Source organism: Zootoca vivipara, chromosome 13, assembly GCF_965207765.1.
Source record: "Zootoca vivipara chromosome 13, rZooViv2.hap1.1, whole genome shotgun sequence".
In the NCBI taxonomy this organism is placed as follows: domain Eukaryota; kingdom Metazoa; phylum Chordata; class Lepidosauria; order Squamata; family Lacertidae; genus Zootoca; species Zootoca vivipara.
Genome location: NC_142596.1, coordinates 2,321,135 through 2,337,042, shown reverse-complemented (window position 1 = coordinate 2,337,042; position 15,908 = coordinate 2,321,135). Strand labels below are relative to the sequence as shown.

The 15,908-nt window shown below is 43.5% G+C and overlaps 1 protein-coding gene across 11 annotated transcripts in view; it reads left to right on the top strand.

Moving 5' to 3' along the window:
- THSD4 (thrombospondin type 1 domain containing 4) overlaps nucleotides 1–15,908 on the top strand; it is a 372,415-nt gene that overhangs the window by 157,665 nt on the left and 198,842 nt on the right. For all 11 annotated transcript variants that reach the window (XM_088657004.1, XM_088657003.1, XM_060282606.2 and 8 more), the window contains one exon: nucleotides 15,477–15,613. In XM_088657004.1, the coding sequence (XP_088513130.1) occupies nucleotides 15,477–15,613 (137 nt within the window). The remainder of the gene's footprint in view (nucleotides 1–15,476; nucleotides 15,614–15,908) is intronic.

Genomic DNA, 15,908 nt, shown 5'->3' with positions numbered 1-15,908 from the left:
AAAGCCAGAAGGATGATTATACTTTCAGCTGAAGATATGCTTGGCAGCCCCCCCCCATAGCTGTCAAGTTCTCCCTTATTTAAAGGGAAATTCCCTTTTGCTGAATAGGCTTCCTCGCGAGAAAAGGGAAAACTTGACAGCTATGCCCCCCCCCCATAATCGTATTACAATCTGTTATCATGAGCTCAATACATACTTGAGCCGCTGCACTGCGTGGGACATCAAACTATGGTGCTTTTTAGTGTTCATAACTGCATTTGAGGCAAAATTTATTCCACATCTCTCAGATACATAACATATAGAGAGACTGGGGGGGGGGGGGTAGCTGAACACTGGTGAATGAAAAAAAATGACAAAAATTGCTTCATAGCCTTCAAGTCATCAAAGTGTCATACAAGATAAAAACAGAAGCAAGTTCTAAAAAGGATAAAATCAGCACAGCAAGTTAAATAGATAGATAGATAGATAGATAGATAGATAGATAGATAGATAGAACAATTTCTTCAGATAGACAACTGTTCCATAAGTGTCTGGCTCACTTCTTGTTGCAACTGTTTTTAAAAGACAGGATCCAAAAATACGTTAATAAATAATACAGAGAGAGAGACTGATGATCCATTAAGTAGCAATTTGTGAAGGGACTGCTGGTCTAAGGCATTTATGTTGTATTTTGTGTAAGATGTGTTTGAGCTATAGTTTTATTGCTCTCATTATGAACAACATGGGCAAAATGTGTTTTTCCTCAATAGATGTGGATGCTTTCTAATTAAATGGCAGGTGCTCTGGCCTGGCCTCTTCATCAGAGCTAGTTGTTCAATATATGCTCCATGAGGAGCTATTATCTTGAGGAAGGTACACGCGGCAGCTAGACTGGTGACTGGGAGCTGCTGTTGGGACCTATAACACCAGTCCTAAAGGATGTACACATTTCCAAACACAAATCAGTTTTGGTGTTGACCTTTAAAGCCCTGAACAGCTTCGGACCTGAAGGAGCGTCTCCACCTCCATTGTCCAGCCCGGACACTAAGGTCCTCCTCTGAGTGCCTTCTGGCAGTTCCCTCACTGTGAGAAGAGAAGTTATAGAAAACGAGGCAGAGTAGTGGTGACTGCCCTGTGCAACGCCCTCCCATCAGATGTCAAGGAAAGAAACAACTATCTGACTTTCAGAAGACATCTGAAGGCAGCTCTGTTCAGGGAAGTTTTTAATGTTTGATGTTTTGTTGTGTTTTTAAGATTCTGTTGGGAGCTGCCCAGAGTGGCTGGGGCAACTCAGTCAGATGGGTGGCTTATAAACAGCAGCAGCAGCAGCAGCAGCAGCAGCAGCAGCAGCAGCAGCAGCAGCAGCAAGAACAACAACAACAACAACAACAACAACAACAACAACAACAACAACAACAACGTGATGGTTGGTTGCATAGAGAAGCTTTTCCTTTCCATAAACTATAGGGCAAAGAAAGTTATGCAAATATAAAAAACATTACAAGGAAACTTAAGGAATTTGCATCTGCCCTGTCAGATGAGAACTTTACATTGCATCAGTGTGGAGCAGTGGGGACCCCTTGTGGACGCTTCCTCTAAATGCAGCATCTGTTCTCGCTAAGGTTTTGTGCTAGAGGTCTTGCTCCTTTTCCTTTACGTAAGCTGCCTCTCTTAGGCCACGTTTGTGCTGTATATTCAAAACACTATGATATCACTTTAAGCAGTTTTGTGGTTTCTTAAGGGTTTCGTAAGGGTGCTGAGAGTTGTTAGGAAGCCCCTATTGCCCTTTCAGAGCTGCAGTCACACCTGCAGAGTTGCAGGGGGACTTGCGCTCATGGTAGGGTATTTTAAAGTTATATCCCCTCCAGAAATATTGAGGGAAGGACATTTGGGACTGCCTGTCTGAAGAGCCCTTCAATGCCTTTGGACTGAGAGTGCAGAAAGAGTGTTAGCTGGTCTGTTGTGTTGGACTATGGCTTGAGGTTGAATCCAGATCACATTGCATGACAGCCACTCAGGCATTCTCCTGTCAAAGAGGGATGAGAAAGCCCCAGGGGAACCTGCCTAGCAGGAGTTTGTGAGGCAGGGCTTGCTTCCGTACAATGCCTGTCTAGAAGCCCTGATCCTTTGCCCTGTGTTTTCTACAGGTCCATGGTTTAAAGCTCTGAGGCTGAGCCCTTTCTTTTTGCCTTGCCAATTCCCCCAGGAAAACCCACTCTTTAATGCTGAATTGGAGCAAACAGCAATTTGAGTTTTCCATGAAATTGTTTTCAACAGCAAGGAGTAGGTTTTTGTGGGGAAAGTGCTGGGAGAAAAGAAAGTGCTGGAACATGGAGCTTTAAAGCACAAAACTCTGCCTAGAAACATGGCACAAAAGGGCATCTGGATGAGCCTCATGCTGAGCTAATGGCACGGAATACAGATCACCAGCCAACAAGGGCACAATGCTTTGGAAACATATTCATAGCTTTATGTCATGCCATTATCAGAAACAGGCATCAGTGTTTATAGATGATATTATCAGCATTTCTCCCAGGGTTTGCAAAATGTATCACCAGACTTCTCTACCCCACATCTCCTCAACTTTTTAAAACCAGGCTCATTGGCGGCATCCCACATATCCAAAATATTTGCAAAATAATTTAGCATTTATATTTCCCAAGTGTCCTTGTTCTTTCATCCTAAAACTGTTCTTCCAGGGAGCAGCTTGATTAATTTAATGTAACATCTTTAAAGAAGTGACATTTATTTGTGTATCTGTTACTTATAATACCATTTATTTTGATTACTTTCAACCGAAGGAGGAAGAGTGTGATCTACATTAATCACGGAGGATCGTGCAAATGTGCTCTCCTGTGTCTATTAGGGGTGCACAGATTTTGCAAGATTCGTTGTGCCCTTCCATGAGCAGTGTTCAAAAAGCAATGTTCTGTTTGGGGTGCTCCTCATGAGAAAAGTCCCCTTCTTTCTATACTTCCTGAGATATCATTGCCTCATTGAGACTCCCCCTTTACAGAGATGCATTGCGCTTCCACTCCCACCCTCTCTGCTGTTTTTCATAAGCCAAAGAAGTGCGAGGCCCAAGAGAGCATGTGGGATGGGTGCTGGGTGGAGAGGAGACACAGGCAACCTGCTTGACCTCTCTTCCTCTTCCTTGCTCCTTACCACGTATTTAATTGGGATTTTAAACATGCAGGTTTTGGGGGGGGAGGGGGAGAGAGAAAGGTATCTCCATTTACTACTTCTTCCTCTCCTTGCTCGCATCCACCCTGCCCCCTCCTTGACAGCCTGAGTTCACTGTGTGTCCATTCGGTGCAATTCAGCTTGGCATCTTGCTGGAGCAATTACACAACCTCAGTGGTGAAAGTGGAACCCATAAGCCAGAGGGGTGGTGGGATGGCCTTGTGTGGAGGGGTTGGAGCAGAGGCAGGAGAGGCATCGTTGGACTGGGCGGTCTTCAAGGGACCCCTTCAATTCTGTGATTCAAATGACAAATACTTCGCCCAATATCAGTGGCATTCTTTACTCAAAAAGGGTCAAGGGCAAGGGGGGAGACCACGTCCATACTCACACCATTCATTGAAAGCTATTAAAACACTTCAAATAGTCATGACCAGGGCCGTCTTAAGCATATCAGGCGCCGTGCTGACACATGTGTCATAGGTTTGCCATCACCACTTTAAACAGTTTATTATGAACGTATGACATATGAACACTCAGCAGCCACTTAATGCAAGGAAAACCATATGAACAGGGAGAAAAGTTTGCCAGAAGAAAAATGAAAGATTCATCTTGAGGCCTAATAAGGAGAAAATATCTCAACACAATGTAATAAAAATAGAGTTAAACAAGTTATTCCAGTGAAATATTCAAGCTTAGTTATACTCGTTTGAACATATAGGGTTTTTTTGGGGGGGGGCAGGGTGGAGAGGTTAATGCGTACGTTTTATTAGTGGAACACTCATGAAGCAGAACAGTTTTTTGGAGTAAACAAATGGCATTCCATCAGGGTTGTTCCCACAAACTTTTAATAGGGTTATCCAGTGGATAAATGCAGTTCTCAAGCATTGGTATGTTAATGGAAGTAGTGATGGTTGAATGATGGAGCGATGCCATTCAGCTGCCCAGAATGGAACCAAGCAAGAGACACACAGGTTTTTTTTCAAAACAAACAAACAAACAAACAAGTTTCAACAAGGAGAAATTAAAGAGATGGGTACAACCAAGAGGCTAACATCATAAAGCTAATAGAACACTTTACTCAATCTTCTGCCATTGTTTGAGTATAGCAAGAAAGGATGGACCCTAAAAGTGGGGTGGGGGTGGGGGAGCCCTGACTTTAAACTTCTTCCTGTTCCATTTGTCAGTTGCTTCACATGAAAAAGATATAGGATGCAGAGCCCCCAAATATTCCACAGCACCTTCCTACAATGTATTTCACTCTTGATACCATGTGCTGTCTTGAACATGAAGTTCCCAATTCAGTGTAGTAATTTAGGAGAAGCAAGCAGCCATACATTTACAACCACCACCAGCTGAACTAAACTTTCTCTGACTGAACAAGCTGACAGACATGCTGTTAAGATTCTGGGCGCCTTACACACTCCATGAAGGAGGATGCGGAATAGGAGAGAGGCGTGGAAATGGGGTTGGTCTGTGTGCAAGGGAGAGGCGATGAAAGAAGCAGGAGAGTGGAGGAGACAAGGAAGTGAAGGGTACAAATGGGGTTGCAAAGAGGGAGAAGGAGGCAGCATGGTTCTGAATATGAAAGCAGGGGCTTGAAAGGAGTCTGGAGACTAGGAGGCAGAAGGTGAAAAGGGTGCTTAGTAGTTGCAATGTGGGGGAGGAGGAAGATGTAGGCAGTTTCCATGGGGGTGGTATCTGTGCAAGGGGGGGTCACACAAAAGGGGGAAGGGGAGGCATGGACATGAGGGTAAATGTGCAAATGGGGGGCAATGCAGGGCTGCAGAACTGAACAGAGCTGTAGCTTCAAAAATTGGGTTGGGAAGGTGAAAAACGAACCTAGTTCGGTAACTCGCAATTTACAGTAATCTTGCTGTGGACATTCGGTTTAGGAAGGCAAGAGCCATCCAGTGCTGTTTGGCTCTGGTTTTGGGGAACCAGCAACATATCCTGACTCTCACCACAGAGGTGATCTCATAGGGTTCTTCACAGAGCCTGTGAAAAACAAATCCTCTCCTCTCCCCATTTTTAAAGAGGGACTTTACAAGTTGCAGTTCCACTTTTCAAGTCTGCCTATTGGATTGACTTTTCTTTGTGACTGAGATTCTGATTGATTCGGCGAAGGTGCCCAGAGTATAATCAGTTCATTGCTGCCCTTCCAAATTCTATTGCATTTAAAAGTCAAAATAAGCAACTTTTTTACCTCTTTTCTCTTCCCTTGGGTGAACACATTTTTCTTAAGACATGCAAACAGATTGCATAAGAGAAAAGAAAGAATGTGTTTGCTTGCTTGTTTTGTTTTAAAGCAAATGTAATCTGTAACCCCTTCCTGCATAGATAGGAAGAACCACAAGCGTGATGCCTTTGCCTTCTCAAAGATGCTGCTTTTGGCTTCCGGTTGACCGCGCCATCTTGATCAGACGGGGGTCCGTTCAGCGGAGCGGACCTTGGCGCTTCAGAGGTGGAGGGAATCGCTCCAGCGAAGCGAAACCTCCTTAAAAGCCCCAAATCGAGCTTTTTGGGGACGGATTTTGCCTGGCGGCGCCAAAAGCGGGCTCTCTCCTCCCCGGATCGGCTTTGTTTAAGCCCCCGAGAGCGAGGAGGTGAACCGCGGCGGACAGGCTGACACTGCTGCTCTGAGAGCGCGAAGCTGCGTGTCTGGAAAGTGGAGGCGGCCAATTCTTCCAAGAATATTCAGCAAAAGAAGAGACTGTGAGTAATTTGGATTGTTTGGAATTTAAATCAAGGCAATAATTTGGACCTGGGAGAGAGGGGGAAAAGAGGAAGCCACCCCCCCCACGGTAACATAAGAGACAGTAAACAGAAACCCGAAGCCGTAAACAGAAGATTTTAACTTAAAAGGATCCCTCAAAGGCATCAAAGAGAATCTCCCCTAAATGCAGGGTAAAAGGGGAGAGAGACTGTGGTTGTGAGTGCCCTGCAGAAAGAGGTTAAGACCAAGAAAGACCTTTCTTTTCCTCGGGAGCCGGCAGCCCAGACAACCCAGTGAGCTGATCAGGATTTATAAGTCAAATTTTATTTCTATCTTTATTTTTGAATTTTTTGGAAATTCCTTTTTGGTTTATATGCTTTTGAAATGTGAGTTCGAACTTTATTTTTTAAAAAAAAGACTTGAAGAATGCAGCCAGCTTGTTAAAATGGAGTCGAGAAAATAAACTGTGATCATATTCCACCCCATGTGACAAGTTTTGACCTTGACAGGATTGAACTATGTCAACAAAAAGGTACTCGCCTGAGTTCCAGCGGACTGTTTTGACCTTAATGTGGGAAGTAAGATTATGTCAAGAGGAGACACAACAGCGAGAGTTACAGCAACAATTCCGGATGGTGATGGCAGAATATGATTTCATAGAGGATGAAGCTATTGAAACTGAAGAAGACGAGAGAGAGAATGACAATGATGGGGACTGTGATTTGGAAGGAAAAGAGGAAGATGAGGACTGTGATAATATAACACAAAATGAAGCCCACCAGGAAAAAAATGATGATTTTATTCTACAAAAAGTCGGATGGAGTGCCTCCCCTTCGAGGGGGGCACGATTGGATCTACTGGAACTCCAGAATGCCCACAGGGAAGAGGGAAAAATTAAGCAGAGAAGAGAAGAAGCTCAGGGGTCTGGTATGGAGGCCTGGATGGCAAAAGACTGTAAACAAGGGGTGGGGTGAAGGGAAAGCGAAGTGGTGATTGTAAGGATGGATTAATAGGATTATAACTGGACTGCTGACTACGGAACTTACTGGATTGGTGGGGTGGAGCCGGTACTCGGGGGTGTAAGGTTAGATTGGGAATAGTTATAGTTTTAAAAGTGAATTGATTTTGGAAAAGGTGAAAATATGGAGGCCTATAGAGGGGGTAAAAATTAGGCACGGGAAGAAAAAATGGGAGTTTGATTTTTCAGTGATTGGATATTAGGTGAGAATGATAATAGTTAGTTTAAAAGTGGCATAAGGTATAAAGGTGTATTTTATAAATATGAAACTGTTGAAGATGATAAATAAGGGAGGAAAACCGGGGAAGGGGGGAGGGTGGGGAAGCCCACAAAATATGGTTTAACAATTATGAATGCAAGAAAGATTTTTTTTGTCTTTTTTCTTTTTTGTCACTTTTTTCTTCTCTTTTTTCTCTTTTTTATTCTTTTTTTGGTATGACAATAGATGGTTGGATGGATGACCTCCTGCGTACTGCCCTGGTTTACTGGAGCTTCCTGGTGGCAGGGGGGGGCTTCGGGGGCAGGGGAGGGGGAGGAGGACAGAAATCCAATCATAAAATGGACCACCTCTGACTGTTCACCTGCGTGGGATACTTCTGTGGCAGGGGAGGACCCATGGAGGGGGGTGGGAAGAAGGTGGAAAAGGGGTTCATGTATGTACCATCTTTTGTAATCTGTAAAATCAATAAAAATTATGTTCAAAAAAAAAAAATCAAAGATGCTGCTTTTAAATCGTGGTCCAGCTGGGAACTTCCAGTTATTTTCTAAACAGCTTATAAGTATGGAGTCTTCAGATATTGATGGAAATTTCCAAAGACCTTGCTCTCTTGCAGTGGAGTAACAAACTGTGTGATTGTTTCACAATGGGATTGCAAAAGGAACAGCTGTAGAATCGTGAAAAGGGGTCTTGGCGGTCATCTAGTCCACAGCCAATTCCATGCAGGGGCTGCCTTTTAAAAGTGTGTGGAAGCTTCTGCTGGCCCAAAATGTTGTGGCCAGACTGCTGACTGGGGTCAATTACAGGGAGCATGTAACTCCCTTGTTAAAACAACTTTACTGGTTACCAGTCTGTTTCTGGGCACTAGTCAAACTGTGGGTTATGACCTATAAAGTCCTGTATGGCTTGGGCCCATGGTACCTGAAAAATCATATCTCCCCATATGAACCTTCCTGGCTGTGCAGCGAAGATCCTCGGGTAAACGCCTTCTCTTGGTTCCATCAACATCAGAAGCACAGCTGGTGGTGACCTGCGAGAGAGCCAGACCAGCTTCTTCCTTGCCAGGAAGCTATGACCTTCCTCTTCAGACAGGCTTTTGGAAACTAAGGTGCAGGCGAGGCTGGTCTGCTGCCAGGGCAAACTGTATTTTAATTGCTTATTCCAAGCATGTTTAATTATTGTTTTTTAACTAGTTGGTTTTTATTACATTGTATTTTATTGTGTTGTTTTTAAATGCTGTTAAGTATAAACCTGATAATGAAACTGAAAAATGCAAGCTAATGGGAATGCTGGTCCTTTCACCTACTATGTCTCCCGTTAATCTTCTCTGGGCTAAGCATATCCAGCTCTTCTGAGAGCTCCCTCAAGGATTTGGTTTTCAGGCCCTTTACCACCCTAGTCTCCCTAGTTTCCCTCCTCTCAATATGCTCCATTGTGCCAATATCCTGTGAACCAACCTGAGACCTGCTGGTATAGAGCAGTATACAAATATAAAAATAGTAGTAATAATAATAATTAATAATAATATCTGTCTTAAAATGTGGTGCCCAGAACTAGGCAGATGATCCCTTCCAATTCTAAGATTCTAGACAAGACTGGGAGAGAAGTCATTCTGTGTACTTTCTCACAGCTCTCCTTGTCTGTCCTTCAGGCCTCCTGATTTTTTGGCACCTACTCATAAACTCTCCCTTCCTCATCTTTACCAAGAACTAAATGCAGGATCGGGGGGGGGGGGGAGGAATCAGCTGGCTTGGAGGAATAGTTTCGGGGAAACAACGCTAAGGGCAGGGAAGGCCAATGGGGACGGAGCATGCTCAGTAGGCATGGAATGCTGGCCAGAATGGGAAAGGGCATGGCTGGCTGGAACCCTGAGAAGTGGTTGGTTGTGAGCCTTCCTTGATGCAGTCATCTTTCTCGATCTCCTGTTCTACCACAAAGAACTAAGTTGTTCTTTCTCATTGGTGATTTCCACCACATCATAGCCCCATTGCATGGGAGAGAGTTCTCTCTCTCTCTCTCCTCACCCCCCATTAAACAAAGAAAGAGCAGTAACTGTATATAATTAACTTACTGAGGCAACTTTCGGAGGGGGTAGTTGGAACACTGCCATGCGTTTTGTCTGGCTTCTTGTTTCTTTCCTCCACTGTAGAAAATGGCTGAAGAATCTCTCAGGTAAAAAGTGAGGTCCTGGGAGCAGGCTGTTGTGCTTAATGTGTGGGAAAAAAACAATATTTAAAGAAATATGGGGAAAAATTATCTCTCTATCTGCTTAATTAAGATTTTGGAGGTGGTACGAGTCAGGATTGTGTGGCCACCCGCAGCTGGTGAACTGCCACATTTATATAAAAATGATTGACGTTATTTATCTTTTAAAGGCATTTGTGTTAGGACTTTAAACCTAAGACGCTGGCAAATTAGCAAGGTCATGTGATTTAAGTTGTTAAGTCATTAAGTTGTTAAGATGCTCAGTATATATAGAGCGTTTGTTTTGTTTGCCTGAAAGCTCTGGAGGTGTTTCTGTTATTTTTCTGCAATAAAGCTGTCTTCGAAAGTTGGGCTTCCATGGGTTGTTTCTGCTGCAAAGCTACAAGGATTTTACCACAAGAAGAATCCAGCCGCTGTGCTTAATGCTCTGCAAAGAGAACTGTTCCTGGTCTGTACAGCGCAGCTGAAGCATTTTACTGGACCAGTGCAGAAAACCTCTTAATTTGTCAGGAACGTGGCTCACCAGAGCGCAGGGAAGACTCAGACTCAGAAATTGAGCTAAGTGAGAGAGAGAGAGACTCTGCAGATGAGAGCTTACTAACAGAGCTGACAAGGAGCAGTTTGACGCCCCCTTCTCGAAGAAGACACTGTTAGCTCTCAAGAAGTGGAAGAGTTAGGAGGGAGCCAGAGCATTGCTAGGCAATCAGCAGATAAGCAGAGGACTGAGACTGTGTCAAGTGAAAGTGGGGAGGGTGGCCAGCCTCTCAGTCCCCATTCTACGAAACTGGATAAGATCAGAGGGCAACGGAAGGGCAAGAGGGGAAGGGTGGGAATTTGGTGTCCTTCCTGCTGTGGGAGGAGCAAAGCTTCAGACTCACCAACTATCGTCAATGCGAGCAGGTGAGAAGCCATGCTCTGAATGCGTGTTTTTGTGTGGTTTTTTTTTTTTTGTGTAAATAAACATACATAAAACTGCCAGAGAGTCATTACTTCTTATCGGGGGTTGTTTGCCTGCCTGAGATCATTACAGCATTTATATACTAGGGATGGCATGGAGATCCTGTCCTGATCCAGGTGGGCATTGTGTTTGATTCTGCTCCTGAGTTTGCACATTGCTGGATTCCCCCACTTATGCCTTAGGGAATCTCATAGAAGGTTGCTCTGGGTTGGGAAGGGGGAGAAATTCAATTCAGTTCACATTAAAAGAAGAATTGATCAAATTTGTGCTTTCTAAAACAAGATGAAGAGAAACACGGCCATCCTTCAAAATTCACACGTCCAATTTTTGTGATGATGTTCTTCCAGCAATATTTACAAAAATGTGTATATTAGTGGAAAATACGCATCAAAATGAATATACTAGTGAGAATAATGTACAAAAATGCATTAGATGAGAAAATGCTTGAGAAATGTGTACATTTGTTAAAAAAAACATACAAAAACACATTTATTGGGAGAAAGTTGGGATGTGGGAGAGGGCTTTCTTTGTGGTTGCTTGCTCCCAGACTCTGGGACTCCCTCCCTAGAGAGACTCGACTGGCTCCCTCCTTGCTGTCCGTGTGCCAGCAGGTGAAGTTTTGTTTTGACGTAATTTTAATCCTGTTATAGTTCAATTACCTTTTAACTATTATATTGTCTGGAGGGTGGCAACATGAAAACAGACCTTTTCTGCAGTGGTTCCCTGCTTGTGGAATGCTCTCTCCAAGGAAGTTTGGCTGGCACCTGCATTGTATGTTTTTAGGTGCCAGCCAAAAACTTCCCTCTTCTCCCACGCCTTTGGCTGATTAACATCCTATACCCTTTTAAATGTCTTTGTGTGAGGGGATGGAGGGGATATTGGTTTGTGGGGTTTTCTGTTCTTGTTTTTATTATGTTTTATTTGTTTTTATCTCACATTTTTTCTTGTAAACTGCACTGAGATCAAGGGATGGTGGTATACAAATTTAATTAAAAATAAATAAATATGTTTTATCCTTTTTTCTGTTGCTTGTTTTTATTTTTTGTTTAGATTGTGTCTTCTGTCTCCATGGCACTTTATAAAGATTGAGAGAATGGGTCCCTGGCTGAAGGAGCTTACAGTCCATAAAAATACACAAGTTGGTCAAGAGAGGAAGGTGGCTGGGGAAAGGGAGGCAGGGCTCAAGGGAGAAGGTTAGTTCCTAAACAGCTATGACTCCATGGAAATGACATCAGTGCTATTTTGGCAAGGCCCCCTGCTGAGCGAGTCTGGTGCTTTCGCAGAAGAGCTGTAGCTGTCTCTTTCAGAACAAAGTGTTTCTGTGGGTTGGGGGGGAGGCATCCACCCCAGCTCCCCCTCCCCCCCCCCCCGTTTAGCCCTGCCATCATGAGGCTTTCATTTCCAGCCCAGCAGGAAGCAAAGAAATCCTGGTCCAAAGGAGAAGGAAGTTTCTAATTACCCACAATAACTACTATGTTACAAGCTGCTTGGCCAAGAAAAGGCAAAAAATAATAATGTTTGTAATCCAAGCAAAACAAATTATTTTGCAAGTTGACAATTGGATCAGGGTGCAAGCAGGCTTGATAACATGGCTATCAGTGCTTTGCAGCTTGGGTCGGCAACCGGTTTTTGCTGTACTTAGAACTGAGCAAGGACTGGCAGTCCACCAAGGCTGGCTTTGCTCAGTGGCTTATTCTCATTTTCGAGAGAGGCTTTTCAGCTTGTCCTTCTCCCTGTGAACTGAGGCATACATAGAGTTCTCCCCTCATTCACTGCAACTGGTCTCTCCCATGTGCTCTGTCAACTGAAGGACCTCGGAGGAGACATCTGCCAGAGCTTCCATTTTTATTAATGACATTGGATTGGAAGAGGGGATTTCAAGAAGCCGCTTGTTATTTGTTCCTTGGCTCAGAAATGAAACACAGCAGCTCATGATATTTGTCTGCATTGTGGGGCAGATGGACAACAAAAGTGGACCCTTTAAGCACTTGTGGTTGCAAAGAGACTTAAACCACAAGGCTGAAAGGATGAACACAGTGACAATCATCAGTCTTCTTTACATATCTGTTTGGATATAGGGACTGCCTATATATGTTCAAGTCAGGATGGAAGGCATATTTTTGTTAATATCCCACGGAGCAGCTCTCCGGAGTCTGGTGGCACCTATACATCATCTTTAATACATTTTCCTTTAAATGATAACATGCAGTAAATTTCATGTCTACCTCCCACAGTGTTTCCCACTGTTCCATTAGGACATTATGGCCTAGATCCTCCTGGGCCCATCTTATCATCACTGGTTTTACTTGCTCTTCTTTGAGCCCCCATTCCAGCAATAGATCATAGATCCTTAACATGTACTTTCCTTTATTCTGGAGCAATTCCTTCTCAAATTTTGACTTTTCTTTTGCTAGACCCCTTTTTAATCTATGACAAACCTCTGATGAATTTGAAAATATTGCAGCCAATCGTTCTTTGATCTCCTCATTTTTTCAGATATAACTCATTTTGCTTTTCTTCTAATAATATTTGGTATGTAGCCCTCTCTCCTTCCATATTCAGTTTCTTTATTGTTATTACTTCTGTTGGTGATGTCCATAAAAGTATTTTGGGTTTCAATATTCCTTTGTATTTTGTCCAAATCCAATATAGTGATTTCCAAACCAAATGGTTTAAGAAGCCCTTATGTTCCTTTACCTTGTCATATATTAAATATGAATGCCAGCCGTACCTATTGTCTACTCCAGGGGTCAGCAACCTTTTTCAGCCGTGGGCCGGTCCACCATCCCTCAGACCATGTGGTGGGCTGGACTATATTTTTTTTGGGGGGGGATGAACAAATTCCTATGCCCCACAAATAACCCAGAGGTGCATTTTAAACAAAAGGACACATTCTACTCATGTAAAAACACCAGGCAGGCCCCACAAATAATCCAGAGATGCATTTTAAATAAAAGGACACATTCTACTCATGTAAAAACATGCTGATTCACGGATCATCCGCGGGCCACAATTGGGCTGCATCCGGCCAGGGCCTTAGGTTGCCTACCCCTGGTCTATTCCCTCTAGATCTAATATTTCTGGGTTTTGTAAAGTTATCCAATCTTTTATCCAGGTTAGTCCTGTCGCCACATGGTATAACTCAAAATTCAGAAGTGCAACCCCCCCCTCTTTTTTATCCATTAACAACTGATGTTTTATTCTTGGTCTTTTACCATTCCAAACATCTTTTTTCCATTCTTGGAAACACTTTACCCCTCCTAATATCGGTATGGCCCAGAATAGAAAAATCATCCTGGGAAGTATGTCCATTTTAACAACTGATATTCTTCCCCAAAGCGATAGGTGTAATTTATTCCACACTTCCATATTTCTTTTAATCTCTTTCCATGCTCTTTTATATTTATCTTCATACAGATTTATACACTTCGGTGTTATCCAAATTCCCAGATATTTTGTTTTATTTTTAATTTCTAGTCCTGTCAATTGGCATAACTCTTCCTTCTCATTTGTGTCCAAAATTTTAGTCATTAATGAGGTTTTTTGGTGAGCATTTATCTCTTAAGTGTTGCCAGATCCTGATACAAGGTCACTGGGTGGCCAGGAGCAAAGGAGGGTGGGATGCATCTGTACCTGGGGATGCCAATTTACTGGTAGGGGGGAGGGAAGAGAGAAGACTTGGCCTGTTCCAGTGCATTTTGAATAGCACTGTTATCTGCAGAAATGAGTAGGCATAGTACAGTATTTCACTGCACAGAAATAAGCATGGTTACCGTAGATTAGATTTATACACTGATAAGATTTATACACAGCTTTTGTGGGGTACCTTTCTCAACATTATTAACAGCCCTAAAGTGTGGTAGCAGGGTATTACATCAAAGCATATACAAAGCAAACAAATGAGAGGAAAACATGGTGACACACCAATATGAATGAAGGCATCAATATTTCCCAGGCTGGCATGGGTGGTGAATGTTGAGCATCTAAAGTCTGAAGCATAGGAAATAATGTCCCACCAGAAGACATAAACATGTTCTGGATGCTCTCATCACCCTTGAAACATGCAGCATGTGTGTGTGTGTGTGTGTGTGTGTGTGTGTGAGAGAGAGAGAGAGAGAGAGAGAGAGAGAGAGAGAGTCCCCTGCTACCATAGTTAAAGTCTGTAAGTCTTATACCAGGGCTGTCCAACAGGTTGATAATGATTTCCAGTCGATTGCAGAATGCCCCTAGTCGATCCTGATCAACAACTCTGGACAATTGAATGGGTAGATCACTGCCAGTTTTTTTAAATGGTGGTTGTGGAAGTTGGACAGTCTCTTGGAAGTTGGACAGCCCTTCTTATACCATACAACCATATGCATATTTTTCAAGGTTTTCTATTGCAGGGTCATTGAAATCCTCTCTGCAGCTAACATCCATGTCAAAAGCTCTTCCTATCCTGCTTTTCGACTGGCACTCTCAAACTTGCAAAATACACATATGCATTAAAGAATATGCAAAACTACAAGGAAACAAAACAACATGAGCCCAGCTGGAGCAAGAGCAGAGGTCTGGGCCAACTTTGACTGCCTCCCTTTCCCTTGGAATCCTTCCCTCTGGGAAGTTGGTAGTGGGTGGTCCAGTGATGGTGGACGTGGGCTTTGCCTGCCCTTCTCACTCTCTCCTGCCACTTCTTCACAGGTCATTTTCCATTCTTTGGCTTGATAACTATATTGCAAAATTCAAAGAAGTCTGAGTTTCAAATAAGAGCTTTGTAATGCTTCATGCACTGCAAGAGTGGGGAATCTCTGGCTATCCAGACATTGCTCTATGATGGCCCCCATCACCCCTGACAATTGGCCTTGCTGGCTGGGGCTGAGGGCAGTTGATGGATCCCAACATGCTCTGAAGCATCACAAGCCTGTATTGTTTGGGGAAGTGAAAATCTGGTGAGCTTGCATTAAAATGTGACCCCATAAATTTTCTTCTCCATCTCTAGGCAGAGGTAGCCCATGCAGGGAGAAGGGCCACTGGGGCCTTCTTGCCTATAGAACCCAGGGCCAACAGTGTCCCCAAGTGCACCTAAGGCAGAAGTAGTGAAGGCTGGGTTGGGGAGCTCCAACCCGCCATTAGCTTCTTCCCACTCAAGCTTGCTGTTTGCGCTATGGTGGTATAACCCAGCCCTATCCATACTCATGGCCTTCTCCCTCTCTCTTTCTTTCAGTTAAGGGCAGTCAGAAATGCGAACTTAATTGCCGAGCAGTAGGTTATCGGTTCTACGTGAGACAAGCAGAGAAGGTCATTGATGGAACGCCGTGTGACCAAAATGCAACCTCCGTCTGCGTGTCTGGGCAGTGCAAGGTAGGGATGATGCCCACCTGGAGAGGGTGTCTTTTCTCTGTATGTGTCATTTCTATGTGCTGATTTCTCAAAATCAAAACTAAACTAAAAAAAACCCACCAGCAAAGTATGTGCATGGGGTGGATGAATGTTTTGGTTTAAAATATATTGTTTGCCATGCCAGGGGACGTCGCAGAGACAAAGACAACCTTTCCTCTTTCCCTTTCTCCTCTCTCTCCAGGTTTGTCCATATTCAGACAACCTTGTGCATGTTCTTGGGCTTTGTTTGTAGCATAGTTGGAAGTGTAGCATTTTC